This window comes from Oncorhynchus mykiss, chromosome 4 (assembly GCF_013265735.2).
Source record: "Oncorhynchus mykiss isolate Arlee chromosome 4, USDA_OmykA_1.1, whole genome shotgun sequence".
In the NCBI taxonomy this organism is placed as follows: Eukaryota; Metazoa; Chordata; class Actinopteri; order Salmoniformes; family Salmonidae; genus Oncorhynchus; species Oncorhynchus mykiss.
Genome location: NC_048568.1, coordinates 43,885,555 through 43,904,084, shown reverse-complemented (window position 1 = coordinate 43,904,084; position 18,530 = coordinate 43,885,555). Strand labels below are relative to the sequence as shown.

Here is an 18,530-nt window from a genome sequence, read left to right as displayed (position 1 = left end):
AGAGAGAGGAGAGGTGGAGAGAGAGGAGAGCAGGGATAGAGGGATAGAGAGAAGAGCGGTGAGAAAGAGGAGAGAGGAGAGAGGGGGGGAGAGAGAGGAGAGGGGGAGAGAGAGGAGAGCAGGGATAGAAGGGGAGAGAGAAGAGCCGTGAGAAAGAGGAGAGAGGGGGAGAGAGGAGAGAGAGAAGCAGAGTGGGAGAGAGAGGGATAGAGCATCAACTGCAGCATAAAAATTATAGAGGGGAGGGGTGATGAGGGAGAGTGAGGATAGAGAGGGAGGGAATGAAGGAGAGAGAGGGAGAGATGGAGAGAGGGAAGGAGCATGTTGTTCACTGTAGAGCTTTCATTGATAAAGTAGCTCTCGCCTTGCGCTGGTCTCTGTCTGCAGCTGGAGTGTGTACGGATGAACCCAGCATCAACAGCACATCTCTCTCTCTCTCTCTCGTTCAGCCTGCAACAGAAACAACAAAGCAACAAAACCATAGCTAGCAGAGCAGATGCACAGGGACCATAACAGCAGTTCTGGGACCAGCAGATGCACAGGGACCATAACAGCAGTTCTGGGACCAGCAGATCAGGGACCATAACAGCAGTTCTGGGACCAGCAGATCAGGGACCATAACAGCAGAGCTGGGACCAACAGATCAGGGACCATAACAGCAGTTCTGGGACCAGCAGATCAGGGACCATAACAGCAGAGCTGGGACCAGGATAGCAAGAGGTAAGACAGAATACGCACGCACGCACGCACGCACGCAGACTAATGCACACATAGAAGAACATACATGCTCGTACCGGAATGTAAACAAAGACTGAAGCATGAGCATGGACAGGCAATGAGCAATCCAATCTTCGTCTCAATCACGCTGTCTCTGCAGTCGCATCAGCAAGGAACACCTCACTCCTGTCTCAACCAGGGACAGGGTCTACAGAAGGCTAGTCTGCTATCTCTCTGTCTCTCACTCTCTCTATTCTCCCTTTCTCTCTATCTATTATCCCTCTCCTCCTCTCTCTTTCTCTGTCCTCCTTCCCCACCTCTCTATTCTCCCTCCCCCCTTTCTCTCTCTCGCTCTCTCTCTCTCTCTCTCCTTACCAATCTCTCCTTTACCCTCTCACTATTACCATCTATTTTTTTCATTCGCTTTATCTCTGAATCCCTCCTGTTTCTCTCAGACTCCTCTCACTCCTCCCTCATTACTCTCCCTCTCTTTTTTTCTCTCTCTCTCTCTCTCTCTCTCTCTCTCTCTCTCTCTCTCTCTCTCTCTCAGCCTGTCAATCCATCACTCTGGGCTCTACCGAGGCTAGTGTTCTACCACTGGCCAACATGAAGCTGCTGAACGGAGGAGGAGGAGGAGGAGGAGGAAAAGGAGGAGGAGAAGAAGAAGTAAGAGGAGGAGGAGGACGAGGAGGAGGAGGAGAAGGACGAGGAGGAGGAGAGAAGAATGCATTCTCCTTCAAGAAGTGTTCTGCTTTTCAGTTTGTGAAGAGAAAGGTGAGCTCCAACAATGCAGAGGATGTAATTGTGGAAGTACGAGACAATGAAATAGCATTTCATTTTAATCTTCCAGAAAAGATAAAACAAATATTACGAATATAAATGGTGGAGTTATGTGACATATGCGGAAAAGGTACAGAGCATTCGGAAAGTATTCAGACCCCTTGACTTTTTCCACGTTACAGCCTTATTCTAAAATTGATTAAATCGTTTTTTCACCCCTCATCATTCTACACACAATACCCCATAGTGTCAAAGCAAAAACAGGTTTTTAGAAATTTTTCCAGATTTATAAAATTAAAAAAATGAAATATCACGTTTAAATAAGTATTCAGACCCTTTACTCAGTACTTTGTTGAAGCACCTTTGGCAACGATTACAACCTCCAGTCTTCTTGGGTGTGATGCTGCAAGCTTTGCACACCTCTATTTGGGGAGTTTCTCCCATTCTTCTCTGCAGATCCTCTCAAGCTCTGTCAGGTTGGATAGGGAGCGTCGCTGCACAGCTATTTTCAGGTCTCTCCAGAGATGTTTGATTGGGTTCAAGTCCAGGTTCTGGCTGGGCCACTAAAGGACATTCAGAGACTTGTCCCGAAGCCACTCCTGCATTGTCTTGGCTGTGTTCTTAGTGTCGTTGTCCTGCTGGAAGGTGAACCTTTGCCCCAGTTTGAGGTCCTGAGCGCTCTGGAGAAGGTTATTATCAAGGATCTTTGTACTTTGCTCAGTTCATCTTTCCCTCTATCGTTACTAGTCTCCCAGTCCCTGGCCGGCCAGAGGGAAGCCTTTGGAACAGATGATGTAATGATAGAACAAAGGATAGAACAGATGATGGAACAGATGATGTAATGATGGAACAGATGATGGAATAGATGATGTAATGATAGAACAAAGGATAGAACAGATGATGGAACAGATGATGTAATGATGGAACAGATGATGGAACAGATGATGTAATGAGGGAACAGATGAGGTAATGATAGAACAGATTACGTAATGATAGAACTGATTATGTAATGATAGAACAGATGATGTAATGATAGAACAGATGATGTAATGGTAGAACAGATGATGTAATGGTAGAACAGATGATGTAATGATGGAATAGATGATGTAATGATAGAACAGATGATGGAATGATGGAATAGATGATGTCATGATAGAACAGATGATGTAATGATAGAACAGATGATGTAATGATGGAATAGATGATGTAATGATAGAACAGATGATGTAATGATAGAACAGATGATGTAATGATGGAATAGATGATGTCATGATAGAACAGATGATGTAATGATAGAACAGATGATGTAATGATGGAATAGATGATGTAATGATAGAACAGATGATGTAATGATAGAACAGATGATGTAATGATGGAATAGATGATGTCATGATAGAACAGATGATGTAATGATAGAACAGATGATGTAATGATGGAACAGATGATGTAATGATATAACAGATGATGTAATGATAGAACAAATGATGTAATGATGGAACAGATGATAGAACAGATGATGGAATGATGGAACAGATGATGTAATGATAGAACAAATGATGTAATGATGGAACAGATGATAGAACAGATGATGGAATGATGGAACAGATGATGTAATGATGGAACAGATGATGTAATGATAGAACAGATGATGTAATGATGGAATAGATGATGTAATGATAGAACAGATGATGTAATGATGGAACAGATGATGGAATGATGGAACAGATGATGTAATGATATAACAGATGATGTAATGATAGAACAAATGATGTAATGATGGAACAGATGATAGAACAGATGATGGAATGATGGAACAGATGATGTAATGATAGAACAAATGATGTAATGATGGAACAGATGATAGAACAGATGATGTAATGATAGAACAGATGATGTAATGATAGAACAGATGATGGAATGATGGAACAGATGATGTAATGATGGAATAGATGATGTAATGATAGAACAGATGATGTAATGATGGAACAGATGATGTAATGATGGAACAGATGATGGAATGATGGAACAGATGATGTAATGATGGAATAGATGATGTAATGATAGAACAGATGATGTAATGATAGAACAGATGATGTAATGATGGAACAGATGATGGAATGATGGAACAGATGATGGAATGATGGAACAGATGATGTAATGATGGAATAGATGATGTAATGATAGAACAGATGATGTAATGATGGAACAGATGATGTAATGATGGAACAGATGATGGAATGATGGAACAGATTATGTAATGATGGAATAGATGATGTAATGATAGAACAGATGATGGAATGATGGAACAGATGATAGAACAGATGATGTAATGATAGAACAGATGATGTAATGATGGAACAGATGATGGAACAGATGATGGAATGATGGAACAGATGATGTAATGATAGAACAGATGATGTAATGATAGAACAAATGATGTAATGATGGAACAGATGATGGAACAGATGATGGAATGATGGAACAGATGATGTAATGATGGAACAGATGATGTAATGATAGAACAGATGATGTAATGATAGAACAAATGATGTAATGATGGAACAGATGATGGAACAGATGATGGAATGATGGAACAGATGATGTAATGATGGAATAGATGATGTAATGATAGAATAGATTATGTAATGATGGAACAGATGATGTAATGATGGAACAGATGATGTAATGATAGAATAGATTATGTAATGATGGAACAGATGATGTAATGATGGAATAGATGATGTAATGATAGAACAGATGATGTAATGATGGAATAGATGATGGAACAGATGATGTAATGATGGAACAGATGATAGAACAGATGATGTAATGATGGAACAGATGATGTAATGATAGAACAGATGATGTAATGATAGAACAGATGATGTAATGATGGAATAGATTATGTAATGATGGAACAGATGATAGAACAGATGATGTAATGATGGAACAGATGATGTAATGATAGAACAGATGATGTAATGATGGAATAGATTATGTAATGATGGAACAGATGATAGAACAGATGATGTAATGATGGAATAGATGATGTAATGATGGAATAGATGATGTAATGATAGAACAGATGATGTAATGATGGAACAGATGATGGAACAGATGATGGAATGATGGAATAGATGATGTAATGATGGAATAGATGATGTAATGATGGAATAGATGATGTAATGATGGAACAGATGATGGAACAGATGATGTACTGATAGAACAGATGATGGAACAGATGATGTAATGATAGAACAGATGATGGAACAGATGATGTAATGATAGAACAGATGATGGAACAGATGATGTAATGATGGAATAGATGATGTAATGATGGAATAGATTATGTAATGATGGAACAGATGATGGAATGATGGAACAGATGATGTAATGATAGAATAGATGATGTAATGATAGAACAGATGATGTAATGATAGAACAGATAATGTAATGATGGAACAGATGATGTAATGATAGAACAGATGATGGAACAGATGATGGAATGATGGAACAGATGATGTAATGATAGAACAGATGATGGAACAGATGATGGAATGATGGAACAGATGATGGAATGATAGAACAGATGATGTAATGATAGAATAGATGATGTAATGATAGAACAGATGATGTAATGATGGAATAGATAATGTAATGATGGAACAGATGATGTAATGATAGAACAGATGATGTAATGATAGAACAGATGATGTAATGATAGAACAGATGATGTAATGATAGAACAGATGATGTAATGATAGAACAGATGATGTAATGATAGAACAGATGATGTAATGATAGAACAGATGATGTAATGATAGAACAGATGATGTAATGATGGAACAGATGATGGAACAGATGATGGAATGATGGAACAGATGATGTAATGATAGAACAGATGATGTAATGATAGAACAGATGATGTAATGATAGAACAAATGATGTAATGATAGAACAGATGATGTAATGATAGAACAAATGATGTAATGATGGAACAGATGATGGAACAGATGATGGAATGATGGAACAGATGATGGAACAGATGATGGAATGATGGAACAGATGATGGAACAGATGATGGAATGATGGAACAGATGATGGAACAGATGATGGAATGATGGAACAGATGATGTAATGATAGAACAAATGATGTAATGATGGAACAGATGATGGAACAGATGATGGAATGATGGAACAGATGATGTAATGATAGAACAGATGATGTAATGATAGAACAAATGATGTAATGATGGAACAGATGATGGAACAGATGATGGAATGATGGAACAGATGACGTAATGATGGAATAGATGATGTAATGATGGAATAGATTATGTAATGATGGAACAGATGATGTAATGATGGAACAGATGATGGAATGATGGAACAGATGATGGAACAGATGATGGAATAGATGATGTAATGATGGAACAGATGATGGAACAGATGATGTAATGATAGAACAGATGATGGAACAGATGATGTAATGATGGAATAGATGATGTAATGATGGAATAGATTATGTAATGATGGAACAGATGATGTAATGATGGAACAGATGATGTAATGATAGAACAGATGATGGAATGATAGAACAGATGATGTAATGATAGAATAGATGATGTAATGATAGAACAGATGATGTAATGATGGAACAGATGATGTAATGATGGAATAGATGATGTAATGATGGAACAGATGATGGAATGATGGAACAGATGATGGAATGATGGAATAGATGATGGAACAGATGATGGAATGATGGAACAGATGATGGAACAGATGATGGAATAGATGATGTAATGATAGAACAGATGATGGAATGATGGAACAGATGATGGAACAGATGATGGAATAGATGATGTAATGATAGAATAGATGATGTAATGATAGAATAGATGATGGAATGATGGAACAGATGATGGAACAGATGATGGAATAGATGATGTAATGATAGAATAGATGATGTAATGATAGAACAGATGATGTAATGATGGAACAGATGATGTAATGATGGAATAGATGATGGAATGATGGAACAGATGATGTAATGATAGAACAGATGATGTAATGATAGAACAGATGATGTAATGATAGAACAGATGATGTAATGATAGAATAGATGATGTAATGATAGAACAGATGATGTAATGATGGAACAGATGATGTAATGATGGAATAGATGATGTAATGATAGAATAGATGATGTAATGATAGAACAGATGATGGAATGATGGAACAGATGATGGAACAGATGATGGAATAGATGATGTAATGATAGAATAGATGATGTAATGATGGAACAGATGATGTAATGATGGAATAGATGATGGAATGATGGAACAGATGATGTAATGATAGAACAGATGATGTAATGATAGAACAGATGATGTAATGATAGAACAGATGATGTAATGATAGAATAGATGATGTAATGATAGAACAGATGATGGAATGATAGAACAGATGATGTAATGATGGAATAGATGATGGAATGATGGAACAGATGATGTAATGATAGAACAGATGATGGAACAGATGATGGAATAGATGATGTAATGATAGAATAGATGATGTAATGATAGAACAGATGATGTAATGATGGAACAGATGATGTAATGATGGAATAGATGATGGAATGATGGAACAGATGATGTAATGATAGAACAGATGATGTAATGATAGAACAGATGATGTAATGATAGAACAGATGATGTAATGATAGAATAGATGATGTAATGATAGAACAGATGATGTAATGATGGAACAGATGATGTAATGATGGAATAGATGATGTAATGATGGAATAGATGATGTAATGATGGAATAGATGATGTAATGATGGAATAGATTATGTAATGATAGAACAGATGATGTAATGATAGAACATATGATGTAATGATAGAACAGATGATGGAATGATGGAATAGATGATGGAATGATAGAACAGATGATGTAATGATGGAACAGATGATGTAATGATAGAACAAATGATGTAATGATGGAACAGATGATGGAACAGATGATGTAATGATGGAACAGATGATGGAATAGATGATGTACTGATATAACAGATGATGGAATGATAGAACAGATGATGTAATGATGGAACAGATGATGTAATGATAGAACAAATGATGTAATGATGGAACAGATGATGGAACAGATGATGTAATGATGGAACAGATGATGGAATAGATGATGTACTGATAGAACAGATGATGTAATGATAGAACAAATGATGTAATGATAGAACAGATGATGTAATGATGGAACAGATGATGTAATGATAGAACAGATGATGTAATGATAGAACAAATGATGTAATGATGGAACAGATGATGTAATGATAGAACAAATGATGTAATGATGGAACAGATGATGGAACAGATGATGTAATGATGGAACAGATGATGGAATAGATGATGTACTGATAGAACAGATGATGTAATGATAGAACAAATGATGTAATGATAGAACAGATGATGTAATGATGGAACAGATGATGTAATGATAGAACAGATGATGTAATGATAGAACAAATTATGTAATGATGGAACAGATGATGGAACAGATGATGTAATGATGGAATAGATGATGTAATGATGGAATAGATGATGTAATGATGGAATAGATGATGTAATGATAGAACAGATGATGTAATGATGGAATAGATGATGTAATGATGGAATAGATGATAGAACAGATGATGTAATGATGGAATAGATTATGTAATGATGGAATAGATTATGTAATGATGGAACAGATTATGTAATGATAGAACAGCTGATGGAATGATGGAATAGATGATGTAATGATGGAATAGATGACGGAATGATGGAATAGATGATGGAATGATGGAATAGATGATGTAATGATGGAATAGGTGATGTAATGATGGAACAGATGATGGAACAGATGATGTAATGATAGAACAGATGATAGAACAGATGATGTAATGATGGAATAGGTGATGTAATGATGGAACATATGATAGAACAGATGATGTAATGATGGAACAGATGATGTAATGATGGAACAGATGATAGAACAGATGATGTAATGATGGAATAGATGATGTAATGATAGAACAGATGATGTAATGATAGAACAGATGATGTAATGATAGAACAAATGATGTAATGATGGAACAGATGATGTAATGATAGAACAAATGATGTAATGATAGAACAAATGATGTAATGATGGAACAGATGATGTAATGATAGAACAAATGATGTAATGATAGAACAGATGATGGAACAGATGATGTAATGATGGAACAGATGATGGAATAGATGATGTAATGATGGAACAGATGATGTAATGATAGAACAGATGATGTAATGATAGAACAGATGATGTAATGATAGAACAAATGATGTAATGATGGAACAGATGATGTAATGATAGAACAAATGATGTAATGATGGAACAGATGATGTAATGATAGAACAGATGATGTAATGATAGAATAGATGATGTAATGATAGAACAGATGATGTAATGATAGAACAGATGATGGAACAGATGATGTAATGATGGAACAGATGATGGAATAGATGATGTAATGATAGAACAGATGATAGAACAGATGATGTAATGATGGAATAGGTGATGTAATGATGGAACAGATGATAGAACAGATGATGTAATGATGGAACAGATGATGTAATGATAGAACAGATGATGTAATGATAGAACAAATGATGTAATGATGGAACAGATGATGTAATGATAGAACAAATGATGTAATGATAGAACAGATGATGTAATGATAGAACAGATGATGGAACAGATGATGTAATGATGGAACAGATGATGGAATAGATGATGTAATGATAGAACAGATGATGTAATGATAGAACAGATGATGGAACAGATGATGTAATGATGGAACAGATGATGTAATGATAGAACAAATGATGTAATGATGGAACAGATGATGTAATGATAGAACAAATGATGTAATGATGGAACAGATGATGTAATGATAGAACAAATGATGTAATGATAGAACAGATGATGTAATGATAGAACAGATGATGGAACAGATGATGTAATGATGGAACAGATGATGGAATAGATGATGTAATGATAGAACAGATGATGTAATGATAGAACAGATGATGGAACAGATGATGTAATGATGGAACAGATGATGGAATAGATGATGTAATGATAGAACAGATGATGTAATGATAGAACAGATGATGGAACAGATGATGTAATGATGGAACAGATGATGGAATAGATGATGTAATGATAGAACAGATGATGTAATGATGGAACAGATGATGGAATAGATGATGTAATGATAGAACAGATGATGTAATGATGGAACAGATGATGTAATGATAGAACAGATGATGTAATGATGGAACAGATGATGGAACAGATGATGTAATGATGGAACAGATGATGGAACAGATGATGGAACAGATGATGGAACAGATGATGTAATGATAGAACAGATGATGTAATGATGGAACAGATGATGTAATGATAGAACAGATGATGTAATGATGGAACAGATGATGTAATGATGGAACAGATGATGTAATGATAGAACATATGATGTAACGATAGAACAGATGATGGAATGATGGAATAGATGATGTAATGATAGAACAGATGATGTAATGATGGAATAGATGATGGAACAGATGATGTAATGATGGAACAGATGATGGAACAGATGATGTAATGATGGAATAGATGATGTAATGATGGAATAGATGATGTAATGATAGAACAGATGATGTAATGATGGAATAGATGATGGAACAGATGATGTAATGATGGAACAGATGATGGAACAGATGATGTAATGATGGAATAGATGATGTAATGATGGAATAGATGATGTAATGATAGAACAGATGATGTAATGATGGAATAGATGATAGAACAGATGATGTAATGATGGAATAGATTATGTAATGATAGAATAGATTATGTAATGATGGAATAGATGATGTAATGATGGAATAGATTATGTAATGATAGAACAGATGATGGAACAGATGATGTAATGATGGAATAGATTATGTAATGATGGAATAGATGATGTAATGATGGAATAGATGATGTAATGATGGAACAGATGATGGAATAGATTATGTAATGATAGAACAGATGATGTAATGATGGAACAGATGATGTAATGATAGAACAGATGATGGAATAGATTATGTAATGATAGAACAGATGATGTAATGATGGAACAGATGATGTAATGATAGAACAGATGATGGAATAGATTATGTAATGATAGAACAGATGATGTAATGATGGAACAGATGATGGAATGATGGGAGCTCCATCACACCAGCCTCTGTTTACTAATATCCAAGCATGGAACTTCCTGTGTGTGTGTGTGTGTGTGTGTGTGTGTGTGTGTGTGTGTGTGTGTGTGTGTGTGTGTGTGTGTGTGTTTGTGTATGACCAGATGACTTGCTTTACAGTAAAGAAGAGAGGAGAAGGCATGATTCATTTATAAACCAGCCTGAAGACCAGATGACTAGCTTTACAGTAAAGAGGAGAGAGGAGAAGGCATGATTCATTTATAAACCAGCCTGAAGACCAGATGACTAGCTTTACAGTAAAGAATAGAGGAGAAGGCAGGATTCATTTATAAACCAGCCTGAAGACCAGATGACTAGCTTTACAGTAAAGAGGAGAGAGGAGAAGGCCTGATTCATTTATAAACCAGCCTGAAGACCAGATGACTTGCTTTACAGTAAAGAGGAGAGAGGAGAAGGCATGATTAATTTATAAACCAGCCTGAAGACCAGATGACTAGCTTTACAGTAAAGAAGAGAGGAGAAGGCATGATTAATTTCTAAACCAGCCTGAAGACCAGATGACTAGCTTTACAGTAAAGAATAGAGGAAAAGGCATGATTCATTTATAACCCAGCCTGAAGACCAGATGACTAGCTTTACAGTAAAGAATAGAGGAGAAGGCAGGATTCATTTATAAACCAGCCTGAAGACCAGATGACTTGCTTTACAGTAAAGAGGAGAGAGGAGAAGGCCTGATTCATTTATAAACCAGCCTGAAGACCAGATGACTTGCTTTACAGTAAAGAGGAGAGAGCAGAAGGCCTGATTCATTTATAAACCAGCCTGAAGACCAGATGACTTGCTTTACAGTAAAGAGGAGAGAGGAGAAGGCATGATTCATTTATAAACCAGCCTGAAGACCAGATGACTAGCTTTACAGTAAAGAGGAGAGAGGAGAAGGCATGATTCATTTATAAACCAGCCTGAAGACCAGATAACTAGCTTTACAGTAAAGAGGAGAGAGGAGAAGGCATGATTCATTTATAAACCAGCCTGAAGACCAGATGACTAGCTTTACAGTAAAGAGGAGAGAGGAGAAAGCCTGATTCATTTATAAACCAGCATGAAGACCAGATGACTAGCTTTACAGTAAAGAGGAGAGAGGAGAAGGCCTGATTCATTTATAAACCAGCCTGAAGACCAGATGACTTGCTTTACAGTAAAGAGGAGAGAGGAGAGGAGATGTTTAGATAATATTTAATATGATTCCAACATAGTGCTGACTGAGAACTACTCAGCATATCATAGTGCTACTATTGTAGTATCCGTCATATGGATAAAGGTATTTGTTGGTAAAATACTGTTAGACGATTGGTGGGATTTATTATTATTTCATTGGCTACTATTTGTATGATTATTACTATCACTCTTGATATAATGAGTTATTTTTAATTATTAGTATTTTCCATTTGTTTTGTTATCTTTTGTTATGTGGCTTATTCCAAAAGAGGACGCTCCTCTCATAGGGCCGATAGCGGTTTTGTCTGGGCGCTTGAAGGGGGGTCAGTAAATGACGGAGTCGTCTATGATCGGTTTTGTCTGGGCGCTTGAAGGGGGGGCAGTAAATGACGGAGTCGTCTATGATCGGTTTTGTCTGGGCGCTTGAAGGGGGGCAGTAAATGACGGAGTCGTCTATGATCGGTTGGAAGAGGAAGCAAAATAAACATGCTTTCTTTTCAGTCTCCTCCGTTTCCACTAACTGAAGTTAACTGTAAGGGATTTTTTTTCCCTAATAATCAACATCTGTACAGAAAGACTTGTGTCAAATTGCAGAGGAGTAACTTCTTGCTGATATTCAAGTTTTAAAACTCCCGGGATGGATGGCATTCCAGTTGAAGGTACTGTAAATGAAACCTTAAAAATCTATTCAAAGATCCAGTATTAGCATGTTTTAACAACTACTATGAGAAGGGTAAACTATCAGGTACTCAACAAGAAGGTCTGATTTCACTATTACTGAAACAGAACCCATGTGGTAAATACAGTATACAGATCCAGTCTACCTAAAAAAACAGGCCTGGTATTCATTGATCCAGTCTACCTAAAAAAAACAGGCCTGGTATTCATTGATCCAGTCTACCTAAAATAACAGGCCTGGTATTCATTGATCCAGTCTACCTAAAAAAACAGGCCTGGTATTCATTGATCCAGTCTACCTAAAAAAACAGGCCTGGTATTCATTGATCCAGTCTACCTAAAAAAACAGGCCTGGTATTCATTGATCCAGTCTACCTAAAAAAACAGGCCTGGTATTCATTGATCCAGTCTACCTAAAATAACAGGCCTGGTATTCATTGATCCAGTCTACCTAAAAAAAACAGGCCTGGTATTCATTGATCCAGTCTACCTAAAATAACAGGCCTGGTATTCATTGATCCAGTCTACCTAAAAAAACAGGCCTGGTATTCATTGATCCAGTCTACCTAAAAAAACAGGCCTGGTATTCATTGATCCAGTCTACCTAAAAAAACAGGCCTGGAATTCATTGATCCAGTCTACCTAAAAAAACAGGCCTGGTATTCATTGATCCAGTCTACCTAAAAAAACAGGCCTGGTATTCATTGATCCAGTCTACCTAAAAAAACAGGCCTGGTATTCATTGATCCAGTCTACCTAAAAAAAACAGGCCTGGTATTCATTGATCCAGTCTACCTAAAATAACAGGCCTGGTATTCATTGATCCAGTCTACCTAAAAAAACAGGCCTGGTATTCATTGATCCAGTCTACCTAAAAAAAAAGGCCTGGTATTCATTGATCCAGTCTACCTAAAATAACAGGCCTGGTATTCATTGATCCAGTCTACCTAAAATAACAGGCCTGGTATTCATTGATCCAGTCTACCTAAAAAAACAGGCCTGGTATTCATTGATCCAGTCTACCTAAAAAAACAGGCCTGGTATTCATTGATCCAGTCTACCTAAAATAACAGGCCTGGTATTCATTGATCCAGTCTACCTAAAAAAACAGGCCTGGTATTCATTGATCCAGTCTACCTAAAATAACAGGCCTGGTATTCATTGATCCAGTCTACCTAAAAAAAAAGGCCTGGTATTCATTGATCCAGTCTACCTAAAAAAACAGGCCTGGTATTCATTGATCCAGTCTACCTAAAAAAAAAGGCCTGGTATTCATTGATCCAGTCTACCTAAAATAACAGGCCTGGTATTCATTGATCCAGTCTACCTAAAAAAACAGGCCTGGTATTCATTGATCCAGTCTACCTAAAAAAAAAGGCCTGGTATTCATTGATCCAGTCTACCTAAAATAACAGGCCTGGTATTCATTGATCCAGTCTACCTAAAATAACAGGCCTGGTATTCATTGATCCAGTCTACCTAAAAAAACAGGCCTGGTATTCATTGATCCAGTCTACCTAAAAAAACAGGCCTGGTATTCATTGATCCAGTCTACCTAAAATAACAGGCCTGGTATTCATTGATCCAGTCTACCTAAAAAAACAGGCCTGGTATTCATTGATCCAGTCTACCTAAAATAACAGGCCTGGTATTCATTGATCCAGTCTACCTAAAAAAAAGGCCTGGTATTCATTGATCCAGTCTACCTAAAAAAACAGGCCTGGTATTCATTGATCCAGTCTACCTAAAAAAACAGGCCTGGTATTCATTGATCCAGTCTACCTAAAAAAACAGGCCTGGTATTCATTGATCCAGTCTACCTAAAAAAACAGGCCTGGTATTCATTGATCCAGTCTACCTAAAAAAACAGGCCTGGTATTCATTGATCCAGTCTACCTAAAATAACAGGCCTGGTATTCATTGATCCAGTCTACCTAACAAAACAGGCCCGGTATTCATTGATCCAGTCTACCTAAAAAACTGGAGGCCCTTTACACTTCAATGTTGTGATGCAAAAAATTATAGCATTATGTATTGCACATAGAATTTTTAAAAAAAGTTATTGTTGGATATTTTTCATCCTGATCAGAAAGTTTTTTTTTACATGGACGATACATTGGAGATAATATTATAACAAGTACTGGAAACAATAGAATATACTATGAAACATCTGGAAAACCAGGCCTGGTATTCATTGCATATTTTTGAAAAGGCTTTTGATAAAGTAATACTAGAATATGTACAGTGAATAAATTCCTGGACTATTTTAATTTTGGAGAGTATCTTATACAACAGGTTAGCATCATACCCAAGAAGACACGAGGCTGTAGTTACTGCCAAAGGTGCTTCAACAAAGTACTGAGTAAAGGGTCTGAATACTTCTGTAAATGTGATATTTCAGCGCTTTATTTTATTAGATTAGAGAAGAAATAGAAAAAAAATCTAAAAACCAGTTTTTGCCTTTGTCAATATTAATTATATTAATTAATTATACATATATTGTGTGTAGATTGATAAGGTACAACAATAAGACAACAATTTATTTATTAATTATTAATTATGTTAATTAATACGTACAATTATACGTACAATTTAATCAGTTTTAGAATAAATCTGTAAACAAACAAAATGTGGAAAAAGTCAAGGGGTCTGAAAACTTTCCAAACGCACTGTATACAGTGGGGCAAAAAAGTATTTACTCAGCCACCAATTGTGCAAGTTCTCCCACTTAAAAAGATGAGAGAGGCCTGTACTTTTCATCATAGGTACACTTCAACTATGACAGACAAAATGAGAGAAAAAAATCCAGAAAATCACATTGAAGGATTTTTTATTTATTTATTTGCAAATTATGGTGGAAAATAAGTATTTGGTCAATAACAAAAGTTTATCTCAATACTTTGTTATATACCCTTTGTTGGCATTGACAGAGGTCAAATGTTTTCTGTAAGTCTTCACAAGGTTTTCACACACTGTTGCTGGTCAATTCTCAATTAAATTCAAAGGACTTTGTCGGATACAAGTGAAATAGATAATAAATTAATGTGAAATAAACAATGAAAAATTAACAGTAAACATGACACTTTCAGAGAAGTTTCAGAGGAACATTCCAAATGTCATATTATGTCTTTATACAGAGTTGTAACGATGTGCAAATAGTTAAAGTACAAAAGGGAAAATAAATTAACATAAATATGGGTTGTATTGACAATGGTGTTTGTTCTTCACTGGTTGCCCTTTTCTTGTGGCAACAGGTCACAAATCTTGCTGCTGTGATGGCACACTGTGGTATTTCACCCAGTAGATATGGGAGTTTATCAAAATTGGGTTTGTTTTTGAATTCTTTGTGGATCTGTGTAATCTGAGGGAAATATGTCTCTCTAATATGGTCATACATTTGGCAGGAAGTTAGGAAGTGCAGCTCAGTTTCCACCTCATTTTGTGGGCAGTGAGCACATAGCCTGTCTTCTCTTGAGAGTCAGGTCTGTCTATGTCGGCCTTTCTCAATAGCAAGGCTATGCTCACTGAGTCTGAACATAGTCAAAGCTTTCCTTTCCTAATTTGCTCTGTTTTTTGTTAATTCTTTCCAATGTGTCAAGTAATTATCTTTTTGTTTTCTCATGATTTGGTTGGGTCTAATTGTGTTGCTGTCCTGGGGCTCTGTGGGGTCTGTTTGTGTTTGTGATCAGAGCCCCAGGACCAGTTTGCTTAGGGGACTCTTCTCCAGGTTCATCTCTCTGTAGGTGATGGCTTTGTTATGGAAGGTTTGGGAATCGCTTCCTTTTAGGTGGTTGTAGAATTTAACGGCTCCTGTCTGGATTTTGATAATTAGCGGGTATCGGCCTAATTCTGCTTTGCATGCATTATTTGGTGCTCTAGTTCTCTCTCTTTCTCTCTCTCTCTTTCTCTCTCTTTCACACACACACACACACACACACACACACACACACACACACACACACACACACACACACACACACACACACACACACACACACACACACACATAGTTTCTAAAACTGTGATGTCTGTGAGTATAACAGAACTCATATGGCAGGCAAGAAACTGAGAAAAAAATCCAATCAGTAAGTGAGAAATCTGAGGTTTGTAGGTTTTCAAGTCTTAGCCTATCCCAATATACAGTGTCTATGGGGTCATACTGCACTTCCTAAGGATTCCACTAGATGTCAACAGTCTTTAGAACCTTGTTTCAGGCTTCTACTGTGAAGTGGGAGAGAATGAGAGCTGATTGAGTTATGCGTCTGCCAGAAGGCCATATGCTCAGTCAGGCGCACGCCCGTGAGCGTTAGCTCCATTCCCTTTCATTCCTAAAGACAAAGGAATTCTCCGGTTGAAACATTATTGAAGATTTATGATAAAAACATCCTAGAGATTGATTATATACGTTTGACATGTTTCTACGAATTGTAATATAACTTTTTTTGACTTTGTCTGGACCTAGTTGGATTACTGTACTAAATGTGCGAACAAAAAGGAAGTATTTAGACATAAATGATGGACATTACCGAACAATACAAACATTTATTGTGGAACTGGGATTCCTGGGAGTGCATTCTGATGAAGATCATCAAAGGTAAGTTAATATTTATAACGCTATATCTGACTTCTGTTGACTCCATAACATGGCGGGTATCTGTATGGCTTGTGTTTGTCTCTGGGCGCTGTACTCAGATTATTGCATGGTCTGCTTTTTTCATAAATCTTTTTTGAAATCTCACACCGCGGTTGCATTAAGGAGAAGTATGTCTATAATTTCATGCATAACAGTTGTATTTTTATCAACATTTATGATCAGTATTTGTGTAAATTGATGTGGCTCTCTGCACTTTCACCGGATGTTTTGGAGGCAAAACATAACAATGTTTGAGGAATTTTAATTATGAGATTTCTGTTGTTTGAATTTGGCGCCCTGCACTTTCACTGGCTGTCGGTCAGGTGGGACGTTAGCGTCCCACGTACCCTAGAGAGGATATTGTTAAGAGAGCCCCAACCCCTTTAGTGTCCCACGTACCCTAGAGAGGATATTATTAAGAGAGCCCCAACCCCTTTAGTGTACCCTAGAGAGGATATTATTAAGAGAGCCCCAATCCCTTTAGTGTCCCACGTACCCTAGAGAGGATATTATTAAGAGAGCCCCAATCCCTTTAGTGTACCCTAGAGAGGATATTATTAAGAGAGCCCCAACCCCTTTAGCGTCCCACGTACCCTAGAGAGGATATTATTAAGAGAGCCCCAATCCCTTTAGTGTCCCACGTACCCTAGAGAGGATATTATTAAGAGAGCCCCAACCCCTTTAGTGTCCCACGTACCCTAGAGAGGATATTATTAAGAGAGCCCCAATCCCTTTAGTGTCCCACGTACCCTAGAGAGGTTATTATTAAGAGAGCCCCAACCCCTTTAGTGTCCCACGTACCCTAGAGAGGATATTATTAAGAGAGCCCCAATCCCTTTTACACGTGACATCTCACTCAGTCGGAGATAGAGAATATACCCCCTGACAGCACCTTCCTCCAATAGGGAGGAGAGAGGAATGACACGTTAGAGACAGATCTATTGTTTCTGTGGCTAAGAGGTGAATAGGGGATGGAGAGAGGGAGAGAGGTGAGGGAGAGAAAGGGAGAGGGAGAGAAAGGGAGATGGAGAGATGTAGAGAGAGAGAGAGAAGTAGAGAGAAAGAGGGAGAGATGGAGAGGGAGAGGGAGAGATGTAGAGAGAGAGGGAGAGATGTAGAGAGAGAGAGGGAGAGAAGTAGAAAGAGAGAGAGGGAGAGAGGGAGAGAGAGAGGGAGAGAGGGAGAGAGAGAGA

At 37.2% G+C, this 18,530-nt stretch overlaps 1 protein-coding gene across 1 annotated transcript in view; it reads left to right on the top strand.

The window, feature by feature from the left end:
* The first annotated feature begins 245 nt into the window (after positions 1-245).
* sgk1 (serum/glucocorticoid regulated kinase 1) overlaps positions 246-18,530 on the top strand; it is a 115,282-nt gene continuing 96,997 nt past the window's right edge. The window contains exons 1-2 of the mRNA XM_036976412.1: positions 246-720; positions 1,268-1,491. Of these exons, the coding sequence (XP_036832307.1) occupies positions 1,324-1,491 (168 nt within the window). The 5' untranslated portion in view covers positions 246-720; positions 1,268-1,323. The remainder of the gene's footprint in view (positions 721-1,267; positions 1,492-18,530) is intronic.